Source organism: Pristis pectinata, chromosome 6 (genome assembly GCF_009764475.1).
Source record: "Pristis pectinata isolate sPriPec2 chromosome 6, sPriPec2.1.pri, whole genome shotgun sequence".
In the NCBI taxonomy this organism is placed as follows: domain Eukaryota; kingdom Metazoa; phylum Chordata; class Chondrichthyes; order Rhinopristiformes; family Pristidae; genus Pristis; species Pristis pectinata.
Genome location: NC_067410.1, coordinates 19,737,071 through 19,756,257, shown reverse-complemented (window position 1 = coordinate 19,756,257; position 19,187 = coordinate 19,737,071). Strand labels below are relative to the sequence as shown.

General features: G+C 38.5%; 1 protein-coding gene across 2 annotated transcripts; it reads right to left on the bottom strand.

The window, feature by feature from the left end:
• Positions 1-55: 55 nt before the first annotated feature.
• On the bottom strand, positions 56-19,157 carry mkrn2 (makorin, ring finger protein, 2). Of its 2 annotated transcripts, none has more exons than XM_052017325.1 (8): positions 19,001-19,157; positions 15,151-15,279; positions 14,014-14,192; positions 10,923-11,263; positions 9,412-9,626; positions 7,642-7,752; positions 3,466-3,610; positions 56-2,065 (listed from the first exon to the last, which is right to left on the bottom strand). In XM_052017325.1, exons 1-8 carry the CDS (start codon positions 19,027-19,029, stop codon positions 1,883-1,885), a joined length of 1,332 nt encoding a protein of 443 aa, XP_051873285.1. In that variant the 5' UTR covers positions 19,030-19,157; the 3' UTR covers positions 56-1,882. The 2 variants fall into 2 exon arrangements, with proteins under 2 accessions (XP_051873285.1, XP_051873286.1); XM_052017326.1 differs by lacking the exon at positions 19,001-19,157 and adding an exon at positions 18,497-18,648.
• Between the last annotated feature and the right edge of the window lie 30 nt (positions 19,158-19,187).

Genomic DNA, 19,187 nt, shown 5'->3' with positions numbered 1-19,187 from the left:
AATTGCAAAATGTACCATAAAAGTGCAATTGTTTCTTTACAATCCAAAGAGCAAATATACTTCTATAGGAAACTTTTATTCAAAGTAGCACTACTACACAAAGGAGAAAACAGGCAGCTGTAAATACAGAACTTTACCCAATATCTGGCAAGTACAATAAAACTCAAACTCCATTTGAGGATAATTTCATAGCTATTTTCAGTTTGAAAGATATTTCAATATCATTTGAGGAAACAAAACCAGTAAAGTGATTGGGGGGAGGAGGAAACAACATAATACTGATGTTTCACCATTTAAATTTGCACTTTGTAAATTATATAAAAAGGACTTGGTGTTGTAACATTAAATCTGTGTGGTTAATGACTAATCTTGACATTCACAACTGTTTGACAAATCCCTATTCTGTGATATGACTATGGTTCATGTATTTCACACTTGAGCTTTAGGCTGCAGTTTCACACAAAATACATATCCTGCCGCCAAATAAAATAGGCTTTGTTTGTAGAGTAAATTAGTACGGGTGGAAAGAGGGAGGAATAAGAGACTAAAGATTGTGAATATATAGTTACCCCATGCTTAAATCAGTATGGCAAAGTGGGATTAGGGATTGTCTATCACATCAAAATAGCCCATTTAGCAACAGGCGGGCAGGGGGGAGGGAAGAGGAGAGAATTAAATTTAATGGAACTAATTATGAATATAATTCGATTTGCATTCCTGTGCTACAGTACTTTTTATAATTTCTTAATCATAATAATTTCAAACCACATTAAGGTTCAACATGATTACCCTTTTCTCATCACTTTCAGACTTTGTACCTGTCCTGCAATCTGATCTGTACTTTGTGACTCATCGTAACATTTTATCCATCTCTTCCTAGATTTATTAAAAGTAATTTTAATGCATAAACATTGACCGCTCATCTAATTTCATTCAGGACAACATTCTTGTATGTTGTTAGTATTTTAGTTTCAACAATCACAGCCAAATTGCTATTTTTCTAAATTCTATTAATTAAAAAGATTAATTAGAAATTGTTTCCAACTTTGGGATCTTTGTGTGATCTGTATATATTTTCTTCCATCCTTCATTGTTAACAGAAATGTTAATATTTAAAATACTTCATACAAAAATGTACTTTGGCTACACAGCAATTTGGTTTGAAATATTTATTTCAGGAGCTCAGGAGAGGGTTAATGCTGTTAAGTCACTTCAAACCTCTCTCATTATAGTTTTGATTGAAGAATTATGTTAAAAAATAACACTAGCCTGACAACAGCAAACCCATCTGTTCCCTTGGCAAGAAATATTTTGGTAGTGGGAAGTAGGTTTACTGCACTGTCACCAGTATTCTGGATCCAAAAGTCAGTTACCTCAAAGTGGGAAAGAAAAAACAAAGTGAATCAATCTGAGACTACTGTGGTGCTCTCCTGGAGCCAGCTCAGAGAATCACTAATATATAGTTCATCAACCCAGGAAATGAATGAAAAGGGTCATTCTGCAGCTTCTGTTACAGATGAGCTACAAAAGAGACATTCCTTTGTTACAATGTATATAGTACTAAGATAATTCACTACGGGTAATATTACAACAATTTCCTTTTAAAATTACAGCTAGAAGAAAATTACTACCAGACAAAGGGCTGTGACCTGTATATTGGGTAGTGTGCTCTACAGTGGAAAAACTTCAAATTCATAAATAAGTTTACAATTAAATACAGTGAACCCTGCAAAATACAGTCCTGATTCAACTAGTTTCATTGTCCTATTTGTTCCCATTATAACAATTCTGGTTCAAACATAAATTTTGAACCACACTTCCATGCTTAGGTGAATCAGTGGTGTGTTTCAGCAGAAGCAGCTGTAATTTAGTTTATATCATCTTACAACACTACAGAAACAGGCTGCTCAGACTGGCTCTCACTGGATGCAGTGTGCTCATCTGCTCCCGAAAGATGCATGAAAAGATCACCAAGCTCTGCCACTTCATCTTCTCCTGCGTGCTGGGGAACATCCCTGTGCTCCCGCTCTTCAATGAAATCCCACAATCGTACTGAGTGAAGGAACTGCAGGTTAAAAGAAATAAATACATAAGGCATTATTTTGTAAAACAGTTTTCAGAAAAAACAATATAAAATGAGACAGGTTATAAAATAACTTCTGTTGCAAACATATTATGCAGGTACTTGCCTAATTTTATCTTTGCCCAGGGAACAAGTTTATAAGGTTCTCTTGAATCTAATTTACTAGGTCTCAGGAGTATCTAATGCATGTCCACATAAAGTGAACTTTCTTTCAACACACCTATGGCTTCTGTTTGTAAGTGGACTAACCCATAGAAGGTGGTCATTCTTATCTTTAGTACACTCAGCTAGATGGTTTCATGTTAATTATAACCTGCTTCCTGTGGTGGCATTCAAAGAACATCAAAAGTAGGAGCAGCATTAGGCCATTTGACTCCTCACCCCTACTTCATCATTCAACAAGATCACCCCTGATCCTTTGTCTGAGTTTCTGTCCGATAACCATACGATTCCTCTAATATCCAGAAATCTATTGGTCTCTTCCGAATGCAGTCAATGATGGGAATTTGCTACCCAATAGGACTTCAGAGGCACAAAAATTCATCATCCCATCTCCTCATTTGAGTCCTGAATACCCATTTCTTATTTAGAGACAGTCACTTGCGGTTCTTGGCTCCTTGCTTCCTTTCTGTCAGGCCCTTTAAGTATTTTTTGTGTCACAATGAAATCTTCCAAGCTCTAGAGGAAAGGCCAAGCCTACTCAATCTCTCCAATGACAAACCTGCCAAATCCAGGAACCAGTCTGGTGAACCTTTGTTGCACTCTTTTAGCAACTAATTGTTTAGGCAAGACCATCAAAATATTACACAGGTGTGGTCTCACCATTGCCCTGTCTAACTGTAGCAAGACATCCCTACTCTTGTACTCATCCTCTTGCAATAAAGGGAAACATACCATTTGCCTTCCTAACTTCCTTCTCCACTTGCATGTTAGATGCCTTACGTAAATAACACTTTTCAATCTCTCATCACCTGAAAAAACCTTTGTTTTTCCTACTTTAGTGGATACCCTCGTGTTTTTCCACATTGTACTCCATCTGCCTTGTTGTTGCCCAGCTACTTAGCTTGGCTATCCCCCCATCACTACTTTTATTTCGCTGCCACCAGCAAACTCTGGAAGCTTAGATGTTGTCCACTCAGCTAAATTCCATATATAACTTATGAATAGTTAGGGCTCAAGCACCGATGCCAGTCATACCCCACTAACCACAGCAAGCCAAGCTGAAAAGGACCCACTTATTTGTTCTGTTTTCTATGTTAATCAACTACGGTCCACCAACTGTAAACCAAAGGCTCCAAGATTCATGAGCTGACTTCTAAAAAAAAAACTCAGAACTGATAAGATTTATAAACACCAACTTATTTGGTTTCTAGATTACTTACCCTCACATTGCCTTCAGAACTGAGTTGCTTTCTTGGCTGCTCAGGCTTTGCCATCGTGCCGTCAGGGTAAGCATGAAGGTAAAGGCATTTGCCACCAAATGGACAGGATCCTTTCCCTTTGTCAAAGTATTTACAAGCCTTCTTGCTGTTTATTGACAAAAGGAAGAAATTAGAAAGTAGAAGCATACACCTAATTAAATATTATTTTGCATTTGTATTCTAGGAAAAATAACCTTCACAACTGAGATGGTGTTCATGGTTCCGGATTAGTCATTTGCAATGTTTAAAAATTTTATTATTGTAAACCATTGGATACATCTTAACACTTTTTTGTACTGTTTGGTGTAAATGCATCCATTTATCTGAGTGCTAAATTTTAGTATAATTTCCTGACCCACTGACAGTGTTTTTGATAGAAATAATAATTTATATCATGTAGTTGAATTATGGTAAACAGTTTCTTTGGTTGAATTATGAGGAGCCAGATATGGTAAAGATTGTTTCCTCATAAATTTGATTCATTTGGGTTCTAAAGTAAAGAATGCTAAAGGGCTTTTTTTAAAAAATAGCAGGTGCAATTTTTCTCCAAGCACCGCTTATTCTTGGTACAAGGTGTGGAATGAGCAGAAATAAGGTGTGCACCGAAGTATATAATCAAAACACTTAAGCAGCTTGCTGGAGGCTGTTCATGATTATATAAAAACATTCTTCATTGATTTCTAATCATAAATATTCATTGAAACATAGACACAATGGTTTAGGTTTTGGGCCTCAGTTAAAAAAAAGACTTAAGTCGGGCTGCATAGCTAACGACAGCACATCCCTTCCTGATGAACTTAACACATTCTATGCACGTTTTGAACAGAAGGGAAGTGGATTGTTACCATCCACCCTGACAGCCACCAATGAAGCTGAACCTGTGATCACAGTGGAGGACGTAAGATCAGTCTTCCAGAGAGTGAACACGAGGAAAGCACCTGGCCCAGATGGTGTCCCTGGCCGTGTGCTCAGATCTTGTACTAATCAGCTGGCAGAAGTATTTGAGGACATATTTAACCTCTCCCTGCTTCAAGCTCAGGTTCCCACCTGTTTTAAGAAGACCACCATCATCCCAGTACCAAAGAAAAGCAAGGTAACATGCCTCAATGACTATAGACCAATGGCTCTGACATCCACCACCATGAAGTGCTTTGAGAGGTTGGTCATGGCACGCATCAACTCTAGCCTAACAGACAACCTGGACCCATTGCGATTCACCTATTGCCGTAACAGGTCTACAGCAGACGCCATCTCCTTGGCCCTACACTCAGCTCTGGAGCATCTGGACAGTAAAGACACCTACGTTAGACTATTGTTTATTAACTACAGCTCTGCCTTCAATACAATAATCCCAAGTAAGCTTGTCACCAAACTCCAAGACCTAGGACTCAACACCTCCCTCTGTAACTGGATCCTTGACTTTCTAACAAACAGACCGCAATCAGTGAGGATAGGCAGCAATACCTCCGGCACGATTATTCTCAACATTGGTGCCCCACAAGGCTGTGTCCTCAGCCCTCTAATCTACTCCCTACACACTCATGACTGTGTGGCCAGATTCTGCTCTAACTCCATCTACAAGTTTGCAGATGATACCACCGTTGTAGGCCGTATCTCAAACAGCAATGAGTCGGAGTACAGGAAGAGATAGAGAGCTTAGTGGAATGGTGTCATGACAACAACTTAGTCCTCAATGTCAACAAAACTAAAGAGCTGATCATTGACTTCAGGAAAGGGGGTGGTGTACATGCACCTGTCTACATCAATGGTGCTGAGGTCGAGAGGGTTGAGTGCTTCAAGTTCCTGGGAGTGAACATCACGTAGAAGCCACGGCCAAGAAAGCTCACCAGTGTCTCTACTTCCTCAGGAGGCTAAAGAAATTTGGTTTGTCCCCTTTGACATTCACCAACTTTTACAGATGCACCACAGAAAGCATCCTATCTGGATGTATCACGGTTTGGTACGGCAACTGCTCTGCCCAGGACCGCAAGAAACTGCAGAGAGTTGTGGACACAGCCCAGTGCATCACAGACACCAGCCTCCCCTCCTTGGACTCTGTCTTTACCTCTCGCTGTCTTGGTGAAGTAGCCAGCATAATCAAAGACCCCACCCACCCGGGACATTCTCTCTTCTCTCCTCTTCCATCTGGTAGAAGATACAGGAGCCTGAGGGCACGTACCACCAGAGTTAAGGACAGCTTCTACCCCACTGTGATAAGACTATTGAACGGTTCCCTTATACAATGAGATGGACTATGACCTCACGATCTACCTTGTTGTGACCTTGCACCTTATTGCACTGCACTGTCTCTGTAGCTGTGACACTTTACTCTGCACTGTTATTGTTTTTACCTATACTACATCAATGCACTCTGTACTGACTCAATGTAACTGCACTGTGTAATGAATTGACCTGTACAATCGGTTTGTAAGACAAGCTTTTCACTGTACCTTGGTACAAGTAACAATAATAAACCAATACCAAAAATGATTTGTGAGGTACCGTAAAAAAATCAATTCAATAATACCATAATTTGAAGTGGTTAAAAGCAATTTCAGTTTGCATTCTGATTAAAATCAAAGTTCCTATGCAAAAATTTTGCTTGCATCCTTCACGCACTGTCAAATCTGAAATAAATTTTGCTACGTAAATTAAACCTAATCAATTAATAGAACTTTTCAGGCTTATGGTTCCGACATTCAAGATTTCACTCACCTCAAGCAGAGCATATTAAACCAAAATCTTCGATATAAAACAGTGAAGAGAATATTTGGAAACAGATGCATATATAAAATACCAATAATCTTTCATATTGAAGCTTAGATATATGCTACCATTGGAGATCAAATATTAAACTTAAATATAGCAACCTTATCCTCAGGGATATTTGAATTTATATCTTACATTTTGTGTACTCTCCTACTAACTATCAATGATTTTTTTTCAAATCTGTTTATAGACCACTATAGCTACTATGGAGGCACCCTTTATATTCTGATGACAGCTCTACAAATTACATTTGATACAGTTATTGGATAAAGTAGCAAAGGTTTTCAGGAGGGAGAGGAGAACACTGGCAGGTTTTAATCCTCAATCTGACCTTAACTGTATTGAGAAACCAAATATTAAATCAAACAAATGGTTCCACAAAATTGTGTATTTTAAAAAAGTTGTGCTATTCAATTTAAACATCAGAACATATTTCCTTTCAATCTCCCTTCAGGAGAAATTCAAGAGGGACCACTTTGCATTTTAGTCTTTTTTTTTGCAGAAGAAAAGCAGCCAAAGCAAAAAGAAGTTGTGTCACTACTTAGCAGTGATTAAAATGGCTAATGTATTCAGGAGTTAATACATTAATTATGTTTAGCAAAATCTCCTTTGAACAACTTTACATGCACAGTATGTGTAACAGGACTTCAGTGTTACAAATCAAGTCTTCAACAAATGGACTAAATCCACCAAGGAAATTCTAAGCAAGTTCAAATCTATCAAGAAACCCAGTCAAGGTACACCACAGCACAGTTCCTCTCCACCTCTAACTTTCAATTGGCACCATATCTCTGTTCACATCAGCTGTTGCTTGTGTCAGAACTCAGCTCTATTTTACCAAAAGTGTGCTGATGGGCACTAGATTTACCACTAGGTTTTGCAAAAAATAGAAGGGCCTTGTTTAAATTAACATAGGGCTGCATTTGCTGTGCAGACACCAGAACGGTACACAATTTTGCTTTCTCTCAGTGCTGAAACATAACATCAATGATTCACAAACTGATTGGCTAGGTAGGAAAACAATGCATTTTCAATACATAAACTTAATATTACAAGAAAACTGCAATTTCAGTTGGGTATTTGAAATAATAAATACCAACCGATCCCAATCTGATTAAAACCTAATTTTCTTCTGTAAAACAGGAACATATTCAATAGAAAGCCAAATGCTCATCCACCTGGTTATAGGAATGTGAAGCTCTACCAAATATTCCAATGGACAGAAACATTTAACATAAAAAGTTAAATTCGGGTTAAATTCATTTGAGTTCTGTTTAAAATTAGTTCACTTGATTTTACTATTTACATAGAAAACCATCTACTTCAGCAATAATTCAGTAACCAATTTCATAAACAAGAACTCCTTACCTCATTCCTTGCTTGAATGCTTCAATGAGCTGCTCTTTTTCCTCCTTTTCCTCTACCCAATAAGCACTTGGGATCACAAATTCAGATACCACTCTACACTCAGGGCAGGACCTATGACAATTCAAGTAGAACATTGGTAGTTACCATTCATAAATACTAGTCAGAACCCTAATTGCATGATCCAAGGAACTTCTATATTCAATTCCAAAAGGGATCTTCAATATCCTAATTATATAGATCTACAGCCATGGTGCAAGATTTGAATCGAGGAGAGATTACAAGGCATCCGTGAGCAACTTTGATTCACTTATTTCCCGTAGCTATCTGAAGCTGCACTAAAGACAATTATGCAGCATTTCTTGCTTATTCTCCAATTATGAAACCGAGAAGATGGAACTCTAAGAATTTCTTGGCAACTACAAAATATTTTTGTAGTTTTAATATAAAAGAATGAAATGTGAATTTCATAGGGGGTGAATCAAAGTTTGGGAGCCTCCACAGCATAATACAACAATCAGCAATTTTGTGTCAAAAAGAGTGGTCATAATGTTTCAAGTTAAACACAAAAGCATTTAAGATTCTCAGCATCACTGAGATTCAAGACTTGATGTAAGTGTCCCCATCAGAACTTTTTAGCTCTAAACTGAGAATAACAAATAATCACAGAGCATGCTAACAGTTTAATTTCAGAATCCAGAGGTTATGTACATATCACTTTAGTTTAAACCTAACATTTCAAATGACCTATCAGAACCTAGCAATTGTAGAACCAATTACTTAGAAACCTTGGCTACTGTTGTTTTCCCTTAATCCAGAAGTACTGCACGTAACAGAAGTATCACTAAATGACACTGAAGCACAATAAATACATGAATTTATATCAGACACTTTCTGGTCTTCTTCATTTAGAATGGAACTTGTCCATTAGGCCACAGTAACAGAGGTGATGGGAAGACAGGATGGTTGATGGGGATAATGGGGGACAGAATTTCTTCTAAATTGTGAACGTCACCCGCACATTTTAAAGCCTTTATTGGATCATGGCATCCAACACAGAATTTTGCTAATAGCCCCAATAAAGTTGTCCACTTTGTACAATTAATATATATTTCTTTCATCTGATTAAGACCAGCAAGCACAAGAAACTGATTGGTCAGTATGAAGCAATGCTTTCCCAGCAGTACAAACAGAACTTACACTTCAAACGAGTGTACTATGCCTCGACAAATTAGCCTTCCTCTACAACAATGAGAGAAATAAATCTTGATCAAACATTACTCATTATTAATTTATATATTTATATAAATTATAATCTCTATGGACTGAAGTGTTAGTTTTTTTAATGTACACGTGACATATTTTAATAGAAATATGTCATTAGTACATTAAAAAATCTAACATTTAATAGAAATTTTTCTTCCACACATACAGTATATATTGTATGTGTGTAGTGCCAGTCACTAAAGACCAATTTCAGCTGACTGATTTCACTAGTAATTAAACTGGCCAAGATTAAAGCAAGGATGATTCTTTTCTGTTCATGCTGGGACTTTCCTCTCCCCTAAGCACATAGAACATAAACATCAAAATATTAGACTTTGATTTGTTCAAGGTAAACTCTCCACCTAACTAACCAACTCTTCACCTTACCAATGTTTGTATCCATTGCCTTGCTCTGGAAATCACAATACTGATTGAGATCTACATTTATAGGTGCACCAATATCAAAAAATTGCCACTTATTGATCCACAGAAGTCAGTTACACTCACTTGATTATTTTATTCTCAAACTGTTTTGCACATCTCCACTGTCTAATGCAGGACAGACAATATGGGTGAATGCAGTCAGATAGGATTCCAAATCTTCTCTCAGATGGTATTACTTTATCATAGACTATCTCCATACAAATATTACAGACTTTATCTTGACTCTTTTGTACAGCAAAGGCTTTCTCCATGTCTTGTTCAAACGCAATGAGACACATCTGATTAAAACAGAAAGGCAACAGTCAGCAACAGATCACATTCAGCAAATTGGATAAATGGACAATGCTATCTGTATCAAGTGATTAGTGGGTTTTCTACATTTCGTAAAAGTTAATTTGGAAGCATTCTTTAAGAGTTCACAGTTACTCGAGATGCAATGTTAGTTTATTTGCCGTAAAATTTTGAGAAGACACCAGTGAGCAGAGAACAATGGGTGTAACTAAGGAAAGGGGAGGAATTGCTGGACTCAGCATCAACTCACTCATCTATCAACCACCAAACAGAGAAATGGGTTCTGCCTTGCAAGACTATTAGTCAGAAATGTTGGATTATAGTCATTTGCAAGCCCTGTACACTTCAACTACAGCACATAAAGATAAATATTTTAACAAAATTTTAGATGTCAGCTTTGGCACAATGATATACTCTCATATCTGTTCAAAAGATCATGAGCTGTATTTTACATATCTGAGGTCTTAATCTAGGTTCATATGTAATTGCACTATTGATCATTAAACCTAGACCGCGTCTCCCTTCCCTTGTGGATGTAAAGTATTACATTCAACTGTTTTAACATGAGCAGAAAAATTCAGATATCTTAGGCCATGTTATCCTTCAACCAACATCTGTTTAGAAAAAAGATCTGTTCATTTTTCTACCCTTATTAGAATCCTCACTGTACTTGAAATGGTTGGCATGCTTCCTTATATCAGATTTACATTTCAAAAATACTTAATTGGCCCTAAAATGCTTTGGAATATTCCAAGACCATAAAAGGTACGATAAAAATGTGACATTTCCTTTTCTTTCCCCATTTATAATAAAGTAGCAGATCTTTCATGGTTTTGCATGGTGTTTCACAGTCTGCACATTTTTCATAACAGTTCAACTCTTACCAAGAAATTACAAGATCAAAAGTAATACAGAAATTATGTGCTATATAGAACATTTGGACACAACATGTTTTATATTAACCATGATCAGAAATAAATGTAAGATATTTCAAAATCTGCATAGTTGCAAAAACAACGATCCTAAGAGAGACCGGTACTTAACAAGAAAGGTGCCATATCATATTCTCTGCACATTACATGGAATGTTATTAAAACCATACTTTGAAATGAGACTTCAATAGTTTTATTTCATGAAGCTTAAAAGTATATTAAATTTAAGGATTAATAAAAGTAAGAAGGTGGCAAGAACTAAAATGAGCTGTAACTACTGAATCTGTAAGGTTAAACAGTACAGAGTAAATTGAGATCACTGAAAGGAACATTGTTTTCACATATACTTGCCTGCTCATGCGCTCTACGTTGCTCAAGGTCAGTTGGATGCAGTACTTGCAGTCCACACACTTCACACACATCTCCATGAAGGTACAAACAGCTGTCACCATAATGACATTCACCAGCTGCTGCAAAAGGGCACAGCTGCTGTGCAGAATTATTGCTGTCTACTGCTGCCGAATCATTCAGTCCCCTGCGCACTGCGTCCAAGTATGACGGTGGCTTCACTTGAACATCTTCATAAGCAAACATTGCCGAGTCAGAGAAATGTGATGCAGTCTTTGTGGTGTTGCAGTAAGACGGTGGGAAAGGAAACAATTTAGATTTTTCTGCTGTTCGGTTGCAAAGGTCTAAAGAGAAGAATAAGCCCCCCAAAAAAAATTGTAACGTGAAATGCTTTTAAAAGTTGAAGTAATCATGCTTAACAGACATTGAAGAATATAGGAACAATCTCTACCCTTAAGGTTTCCTCTCTAGTCCCTCTAATTAAGCTTTCAAATAAAGGATAAAATGCAAATTATAAGTAATTGCACACACATATCTACGGAATAAAGCTGAAAGCCTGATTAATGAGTTTTGCACAATAACAGACGAGAAGTTGAATTGAATGAACAGGTATTCTGGGAATAATGCAAGAATGACTGCAATTTAAAAACATAAGATTATCTGTGTAAAATTGACGCAAATAACATTCAGTTTAAAATATAGTCTATATACGAACAAGAAAAACTATCATACGGGGAACGTGATAGAACAAATCCAAGAGCCAAATCAACTGATGACCAATCACAAGCTGCTTCAGGCCCAATGGATACAGCATAGGTCAATCAGTTGTAAATAAATTAAAAATCTTTCAAGCAGGCAGAATTTATTTTACTGACAGTGAATATGAATACAACTGAAAAGATATTTTCACCCTGTGCATATTTTCTGCTTTCATAGGTTAGGACGTGAAAGATAACAAAAATTTCAGCAACACAGCAAAAAAGTTCAAAAGTCCTCCAATGCCAGGTTTTCACAAAAACTGCACATTTAGAATTCATTGTCAATTACAAACAAAAGCAATTTTATAGAGTTATAGAAATTGAATGGATGGTATTAGCATGAATCCCTTTTATGCTGCTTCCACTTTCTCTTGTAGGTACCGCCTGCTAAAATGGTAGCAAAGCTCCAGATTAAGACTGGGAATTAATTGATGGAAAATAAAACAAAATGCATACTGGTCCTGCAGTGGGATGGAACAAGCTTCTTAAATTGAACTCCACACTTATAATTTACCCTACAAATTCACACCAACCGACCCGAGTAACTTAAAAACCTTACAGCAAAGAAGCAAGATCATTTGTGGTGCCTTTTCAGTCAGTTTTCTATCTCTTGACTATTTAATTTGATTTTTGCTGGCACAGTGGAATATTGCAAAAATACATCAGGAATTAGGAGCTCTGCAAACTTTTAGTTGCACACTAAAAAACAATGTTGATGAAAATACATGCTCTAGCTCACTCTAGTGGATAAAAACAAATCTTGCAACAACCCAAATACATCTTATTTCTAAGATTTTGTAATAAAACCATAGTTGTCAGTGTCTTCACATATAAATACGTCTTACAGTCAAATAGGTTCTGCTTTCTACTTGCAACCTATAAAGTACTTAAAAGAAAAGTTATGTCACACATTAAATTCTCACAGAAAAAAAAACCTACACTACTGGAACTATTGGCTTTTAATCCCATTTCTGCTGCCCAATCTGCAATAACTATTAATACACTGAAAGAGCATACAAATTACCTTGGTGCAATACTGTGCAAAATAACTATTTTTACTTGTAAACGGTCAAATATTCTGTGCTATTCAGTTAAAGTTGCTTAAATAATCTAGTTTTTATTCCCCTCCCCCCACCACCACCCCCTTTATTCATTTGTCAACTATATAGTGTCTTTTAAAGTATTATAAAGTATTAAAAAGATCAAGGTGCTTCACAGAAGCATTTTAGAACAAATATGGGACACCAAGCTTAGAAGCTGACTTGAACAAATATAAACTTTTAAAGAAAGTCCAAGAGAAGACAAAGATGGAGAGGTTTAGAAAAGCGACTGTGGAGCTTAGGTCCTAAAAGTTGAAAGATTGACCTTCAAATGTTAGGGTAAAGATATTGCAAAAGACGCTTAATAATCCAAACTTTGTGTTCTTTGTGGGTTATAGAACTAAGATTGCTTACAGAGACAGGGAGAGATGGGGCTCTGGAGGGACTTACACATGAAAATGAAAATTTTAAAATTAAGGCATTAGTGATCAACGTAGTTAAGTGTGCACAGAGGTATTGGGTAACTGGAACCATACAGTTTAGATTATGGGCAGCAATTTTTGATAAAATGAAGTTTACGCAAAAAAGAAACTGAAAGTAGCAGCCCAGCTAGGAGAGTTTAGAATAATCAAGTCTAGAGACTACAAAGGAAAGAATGAGAGTTTCAGGTGCACTGAGGTATGGACGAAGGCAAGTAGTTTTATTCAGGTGGAAGTAGGCTGCAGGTGGAGGATAAAATATTGCAAACTCAGCTTAGGATCAAAAACAACAGCAAAGTCACAAATACTCCAGTCCAGTCTCAGATGGTGCGCTGGGAAGGGAATGGGATTAGTTGTGAGGGAGCAGAGTGTGTGGCAAACTTCATGCTTCCCAGTGATTAGATGGAAAAAACTCCAGCTTATCTAACTTCAGATGTCAGACAACCATTTGCCCAAACAGTAGGACACACGGTGGTGAGGTGGAGTGGCTTATGGGTAATTTCACTATTCATGATGGAAGGAGGGGTGGAGAGTTGAAAAACTAAGAAAAGGGTTTGGAAGAAAGTTTTAAAACAATGGGGTGAAATAGATGAAAGAGCTTTGCCGAGGTGAAACAGAAGACAGGGAGTAACCCAGTGTCATTGGATTCCTGCAGCTCTCTCAAACTACAGCCTTTGCATCAAAAGCAAAAATAATACTCACTTCATTTAAGGTGCACTTCTCATTTTGGGAGACACTTAGTTTAAGCAAATTTCTCAAAACTCAAAATTCAAAAAGCTCAAGTTTAAACACTACATGAGCCGCAGTTTCAACACACCTCGATCTTTCAGCTCCAGTGTTTTCTTTTTACATCTTCCGGATTCAGTGACTTTGGTGGGCACAGTCTGTTCTGCAGCAGCAGGTTCAGCGATTGCATCATGGACGACAGGTGTACAGGTGACTCGCGAGATCACTGGTCCCACTACTCTAGGTCCGGGACCTTTCACATGATCATACCTTATTAATGGAGAACAAGTAGTTAGTCACCATCAACACTGGGCCAACAAACCATGAATATTGCTCATAAGCAGCTTATTTTAATTTAAGTCCATATGTTCACTGATACAAAGGCAAATTTTTTAAATTGCAGGCAAAAATAGTCATTATGACTTTTATTCTTCACTATGGGGCTGCAGTGGGAAACAGTTATTTTAATGGCCAGATCTCTGCAATCCAGCTGCCCCTTCAAATCAGGTGTCCAGTGGCAACCCAAAAGCTATACATCTCTGTGATCAGAGTTTTAGAAGTCAGAAGGGCAGGGAAGACCTGGGCAGTTGTGACCCACACTTACTTTGGGGACCCTGAGAAACAATCTGTTCTGAATGTAGTCAAAAGGGGTACTGAAGTCTAAGTGATAACACTGGACCCCAATTTACATTCATTTGTGAGGCTCCTGTCAGGCCACACTGACATGGCTATAGGTAGAAAAAGAACTGCAATCCACTACTTGGATTTTAATTCACATTTACTGCACAGAGCATGTAGGCAGTACAGTCAGCTCTACACGTTAAGATAAACAATACCATACTACAAACATACAGGAACTCAGTGAATGTGCTGTTCTTGCTGCCGAGGTGCCGTTACACCTGAGAATATGACTGTTGTTAATATGAAAGAAGAAAAGGAGAATGCAAAAGGTATAAGGCTAACTCTAAAGCAAAACCAACCATAAGAGCCTAATGTACAAACTGAAATTGTAAAATATTCTGATTAAATTATTTGGTATGGAAAAGAGCAAAGAAGAAGCAAAAAGGAAAGCTTTGGGAACAATAAACATTCTGGTTTGTTTTCAGTTTACAAAAGGAAAATACATCTTGAGTTGTTTACCTCTGCTCGAAGTTGTACAAAACAACAATTTACTTCCTAAAATAATTTAGTATTAGTAGATTAAAAAAACAAAATGATGAAAGCATACCGGCAGTGGTCTCCATAGGCACACTGTCCCTTTTGATAGAATTTACATATTGTAGATGGCTTGCTTGTAGACAAATCATGGGAAAACATACATCGGTTTCCTTCACGGCATACACCATGCATAAAATATCTGAAGACAAACATTTAATAGGACTTAGAAGATTTTTCTTTATTAATTATATAAATATATGAACAATTTGATCTCAAATATATCACACACAGAATTACCTGAGAAGTGAAAGAACAAAGTTCAAACTTACTCCGCAAATAAAGAACATCAATGAAGTGTTATAGTATCAAACAACAAAAGCTGGTGCAATTTTATATTTTATAACAGTATTCATAAACATGAAAAAAAGAATATGTCATCTCCAATTTAAGTCAATTAACATCTTATAATTCCTGTCTCAAACTTCTCACACATTGAGCCCCAAAGATATTGGATTATGAAGGGTTCATTTATAATTCCAGAAACAGTTTGTAGCCAAACTTAACTGGAATACCAGGACTCCCTATCAGCTACAAACATATGGAAATTTTAGTGTTAAGGTTTCCATTAGGGTTTAATCTAAGGATTCATAATCACAAGTTAATGGCTTGTATTCAAAAACTTTTGATTTAAAGGGGAACCGCACTATATGAAAGTTGCTGATAATCATCTGATAATAATGCTCAGTCATCTTTTGGACTGCCAAAGGTACACAATATAGACTTCGCACATGAAGTGTAACACTCTCTCAAATAGAACACAGAATGTACAGCACAGGAACAGGCCCTTCAGCCCACAATGTCTGTGACGAACATGATGCCAAATTAAACTAATCCCTTCTGCCTGCAGGTGATCCACATCCCTCCATATTGATGTGCCCATTCAAAAGCCTCTTATACACCACTATTGTATCTGCTTCCACCATCACCCGGGCATCACGTTCTAGGCACCTGCCACTCTGTGTTTAAAAAAAAACACCCAGTACATCTCAATTAAACTTTTCTCCTGTCACCTTAAACCTATGCCCTCTGGTATTTGATATTTCAGAAAAAGATTCTGATAGTCTGTCTATCTATGCCCTCCACAATTTTATAAATTATTATCAAGTCTCCCCTCAGCCTCCAATGCTCCAGAGAAAACAATCCAAATTTGTCCAACATCTCCTTATAGCTCTATTCCAAGCAGTATCCTAGTAAACCTCTTCTGCACCCTCACTAAAGCCTCCACATCCTTCCTGTAATGAGGAGACCACCAAAACTGCACACAATACTCCTAGTGCAGCCTAACCAAAATTTTCTACAGCTGCAACATGATAAATACAATTATACCATCACAAGCACACATTACCACTAGATATTGCATTGGATAAAGAACACAGAACCGATCTGCAGTCATCTGTATTACAACGCTGCGGAATTCAGGGAGCAACTGGGATGTCATCAAGTCAGTCAAGAGCCAAAAAACTGAAGAATTCTCACAAACCAGAGCGCAAAGAAAGACTGGAATATAGGATCACAAAGAATGTACAGCACAGTTACAAGATGAAGGCCAACAGAAACAGACAATTTGGCCCAACCAGTGTATACTGACATGTATAGTCCTCTTGAAGTCTCCCTTTATTCCTCATCCAAGTTTAGTAGCAGAACCGTCTATTCCCTTTTCCCTCGCATGCTCATCCAGACTCTCCTTAGATGCATCTGTACTATTCACTTCAACCATTCTCTATGGTAGCAGGTTTCACATTCTTAACACTCTTTGGATAAAGACGTTTCTTTGAATTCCATATTCTATATGTTGGAATCAACCGTTCAGCCTTTGCTGCATTCTACCCAGTCCCTCCGTATCCTTTTTTTTAAGAAAAGGTACGGTGACCAGAACTGTACACGTGGTTTAACCAAGGTTCAATACATACATTCCCTACTTTTAGCATAAATCCCCTACTCTAATTGGCTCTATTCCTTGCAAAATTAACCCTAGTGCTTAGTGTTTTTTTTATGGCTTTACTAACCCACAGCAAAACTTTTAGTTATTGTGTATATGTATCCCAAGAGCCCAATGGTCATCTACTCTACCTGATCTTGCATCTGCCAGGTAGTAACTATTCTTTTACCTATTCTTTACCCAAAATTTACAACTTCACCTTTACATTTGTTGACCTTGCAAGTTTAAAACAAATTATTTTATATGTCGTTATATCTTACACCATAAAATTAGTATTTAAGGAAGAGTGTTTAGTTTGCTTTTTAAAAATTCAAAGCCCTTTCATGAAAGATTAATCTACACATATCTGAAATTTTTGCCACGTCACATTTCTTTAGCCAGAGGGTGGTGAATTTGTGGAATTCCTTGCCACATACAGCAGTAGAGGCCAGATCATTGGAGGCGTTTAGGGAAGAGATAGATATCTAAATAGTCGGGGTATCAAGGGATATGGGGATAAGGCCAGAAATTGGGGTTAGAATAGTGTTTTTTTTGCCCCCCCACCCCCCAAATTTCTCATTTCTTTTTTCCCTTTTCTTTGGAGCAGACTCGATGGGCCAACTGGCCTACTTCTGCTCCCTTGTCTTGTGATCTTGTGATTATGGAGAAGATTACAAAAATACCCTAACACAACCTAAAGAAGGGTAAAACACTGACATCAAGTAAGGAAATCTCCATTAAATCACACATGCAAAAAAAAACAAAACTGCTCACTTTCACAAAATATTTACAACAAATGCCAATAATTTTGCTACTATTATAAACACAAAATTCAGCCACTGAAAAAGGATGTTGGGTTAAAGAGAGTCGAGGTTGATCAAAGGGTAGATTTCAAGGAGGATCCCAAACTAAATGATGAGGGACAAAGGGAGGAGGACCTATTATTGAACATGTTGCTAGCAATGGTAGGATAGAGAAAGAGGGGAGAGTCAAGAGGGTCAGGGCAGAAGGAAGGGTAGTAGGAGGTAGCCATTTTAGTGCTGAAGGCTAAAGACATAGGAAGTTGCAAGGATGTGGAAGGTTTTAAATATGAAGCCTTGGGAGAACGAAAGCAATGACTATAATAGGTAACCAAGTTGTGGTGTAGAATGTGATTTGGGCATCAACATCTTTGAAAAGCTGAAATTCACAAACAATGCCGGATCTGGCCAGAGGAGCTTAAGTAGTGTTGAATCTAGAGTCGAGACTTAATAAAGGTTCAGCCACAGATGGACTGAAATGAGGGCAGGTGTAGGGGATGTCAGAAGTGGAAACCCGTGCGTGGAACTGGATAAGAGGTGGAAACCCGTGCGTGGAACTCGATCAGAGGTGGAAACCTGTGCGTGGAACTCGATCAGAGGTGGAAACCCGTGCATCGGACTGGATCAGGAGTGGAAACCTGTGTATGGAACTCGATCAGAGGTGGAAACCTGTGCGTGGAACTGGATCAGAAGCCCGGCTCGGTGCTGAACACGCGGATTTTGCGAGCTGCCCGTTCCAGATGTGCTGGGCGCAACATTACAAGTTGGCAATGCCGAGGAAGACCCGAAAACTCCTCCAGCCAAACCACACGCTTGAAACAAGTCCACTGCTGACGCAGATGAATTTATGATTTCCAACAGGCGTCAGATTAAAGGCAAAACCATCGACAGACACGATCGAAGGAAAAGCCACGAACAGACGCAGAGCAGAGAGGGGGGGGGGGGGGGGGGTGACCGAGTGCCCAGGACACACAGGACCCGGGACGGGAGGGGAGCTCTGGCTCCGGCCCTTTGTGCCGACAGCGGGGTCTGGGCCTCGGTTCCACAGCCTCCCCCCTGCTCTGGAGGCCCCTTACCGCAGCCGCCGCCGCCAGCCTCGGCGCCCCAACACCCGCCGGCCCCAAGATTAAGAGGCTCAGTACCTCACGTCCACCTGCTTAGTACTCATCATCCCGCCGCCAGTGCTACATCCCCTTCCTTCCCTCCTCCTCCTCCTCGCCTACCCCAATCTATTCCTGTCCGTCCGCCTCAGGCCGCGCCGACCCGCCGCAGCCCGGACCAGTGGTTCCGGGGCTCAGCAGCGCCCCCTTCAGTAGCGGAGGGGGAGAG

Bases quoted from the DNA above. Each gene is read 5' to 3' on its own strand.
- mkrn2 (XM_052017325.1), bottom strand. From the start codon at position 19,029: ATGATGAGTACTAAGCAGGTGGACGTGAG. The intron at 15,280-19,000 runs GTACTGAGCCTC...GTTTGTCTTCAG, and splicing joins ACTAAGCAGGTGGACGTGAG to ATATTTTATGCATGGTGTAT. The intron at 3,611-7,641 runs GTAAGGAGTTCT...GTCAATAAACAG, and splicing joins GCATTCAAGCAAGGAATGAG to CAAGAAGGCTTGTAAATACT.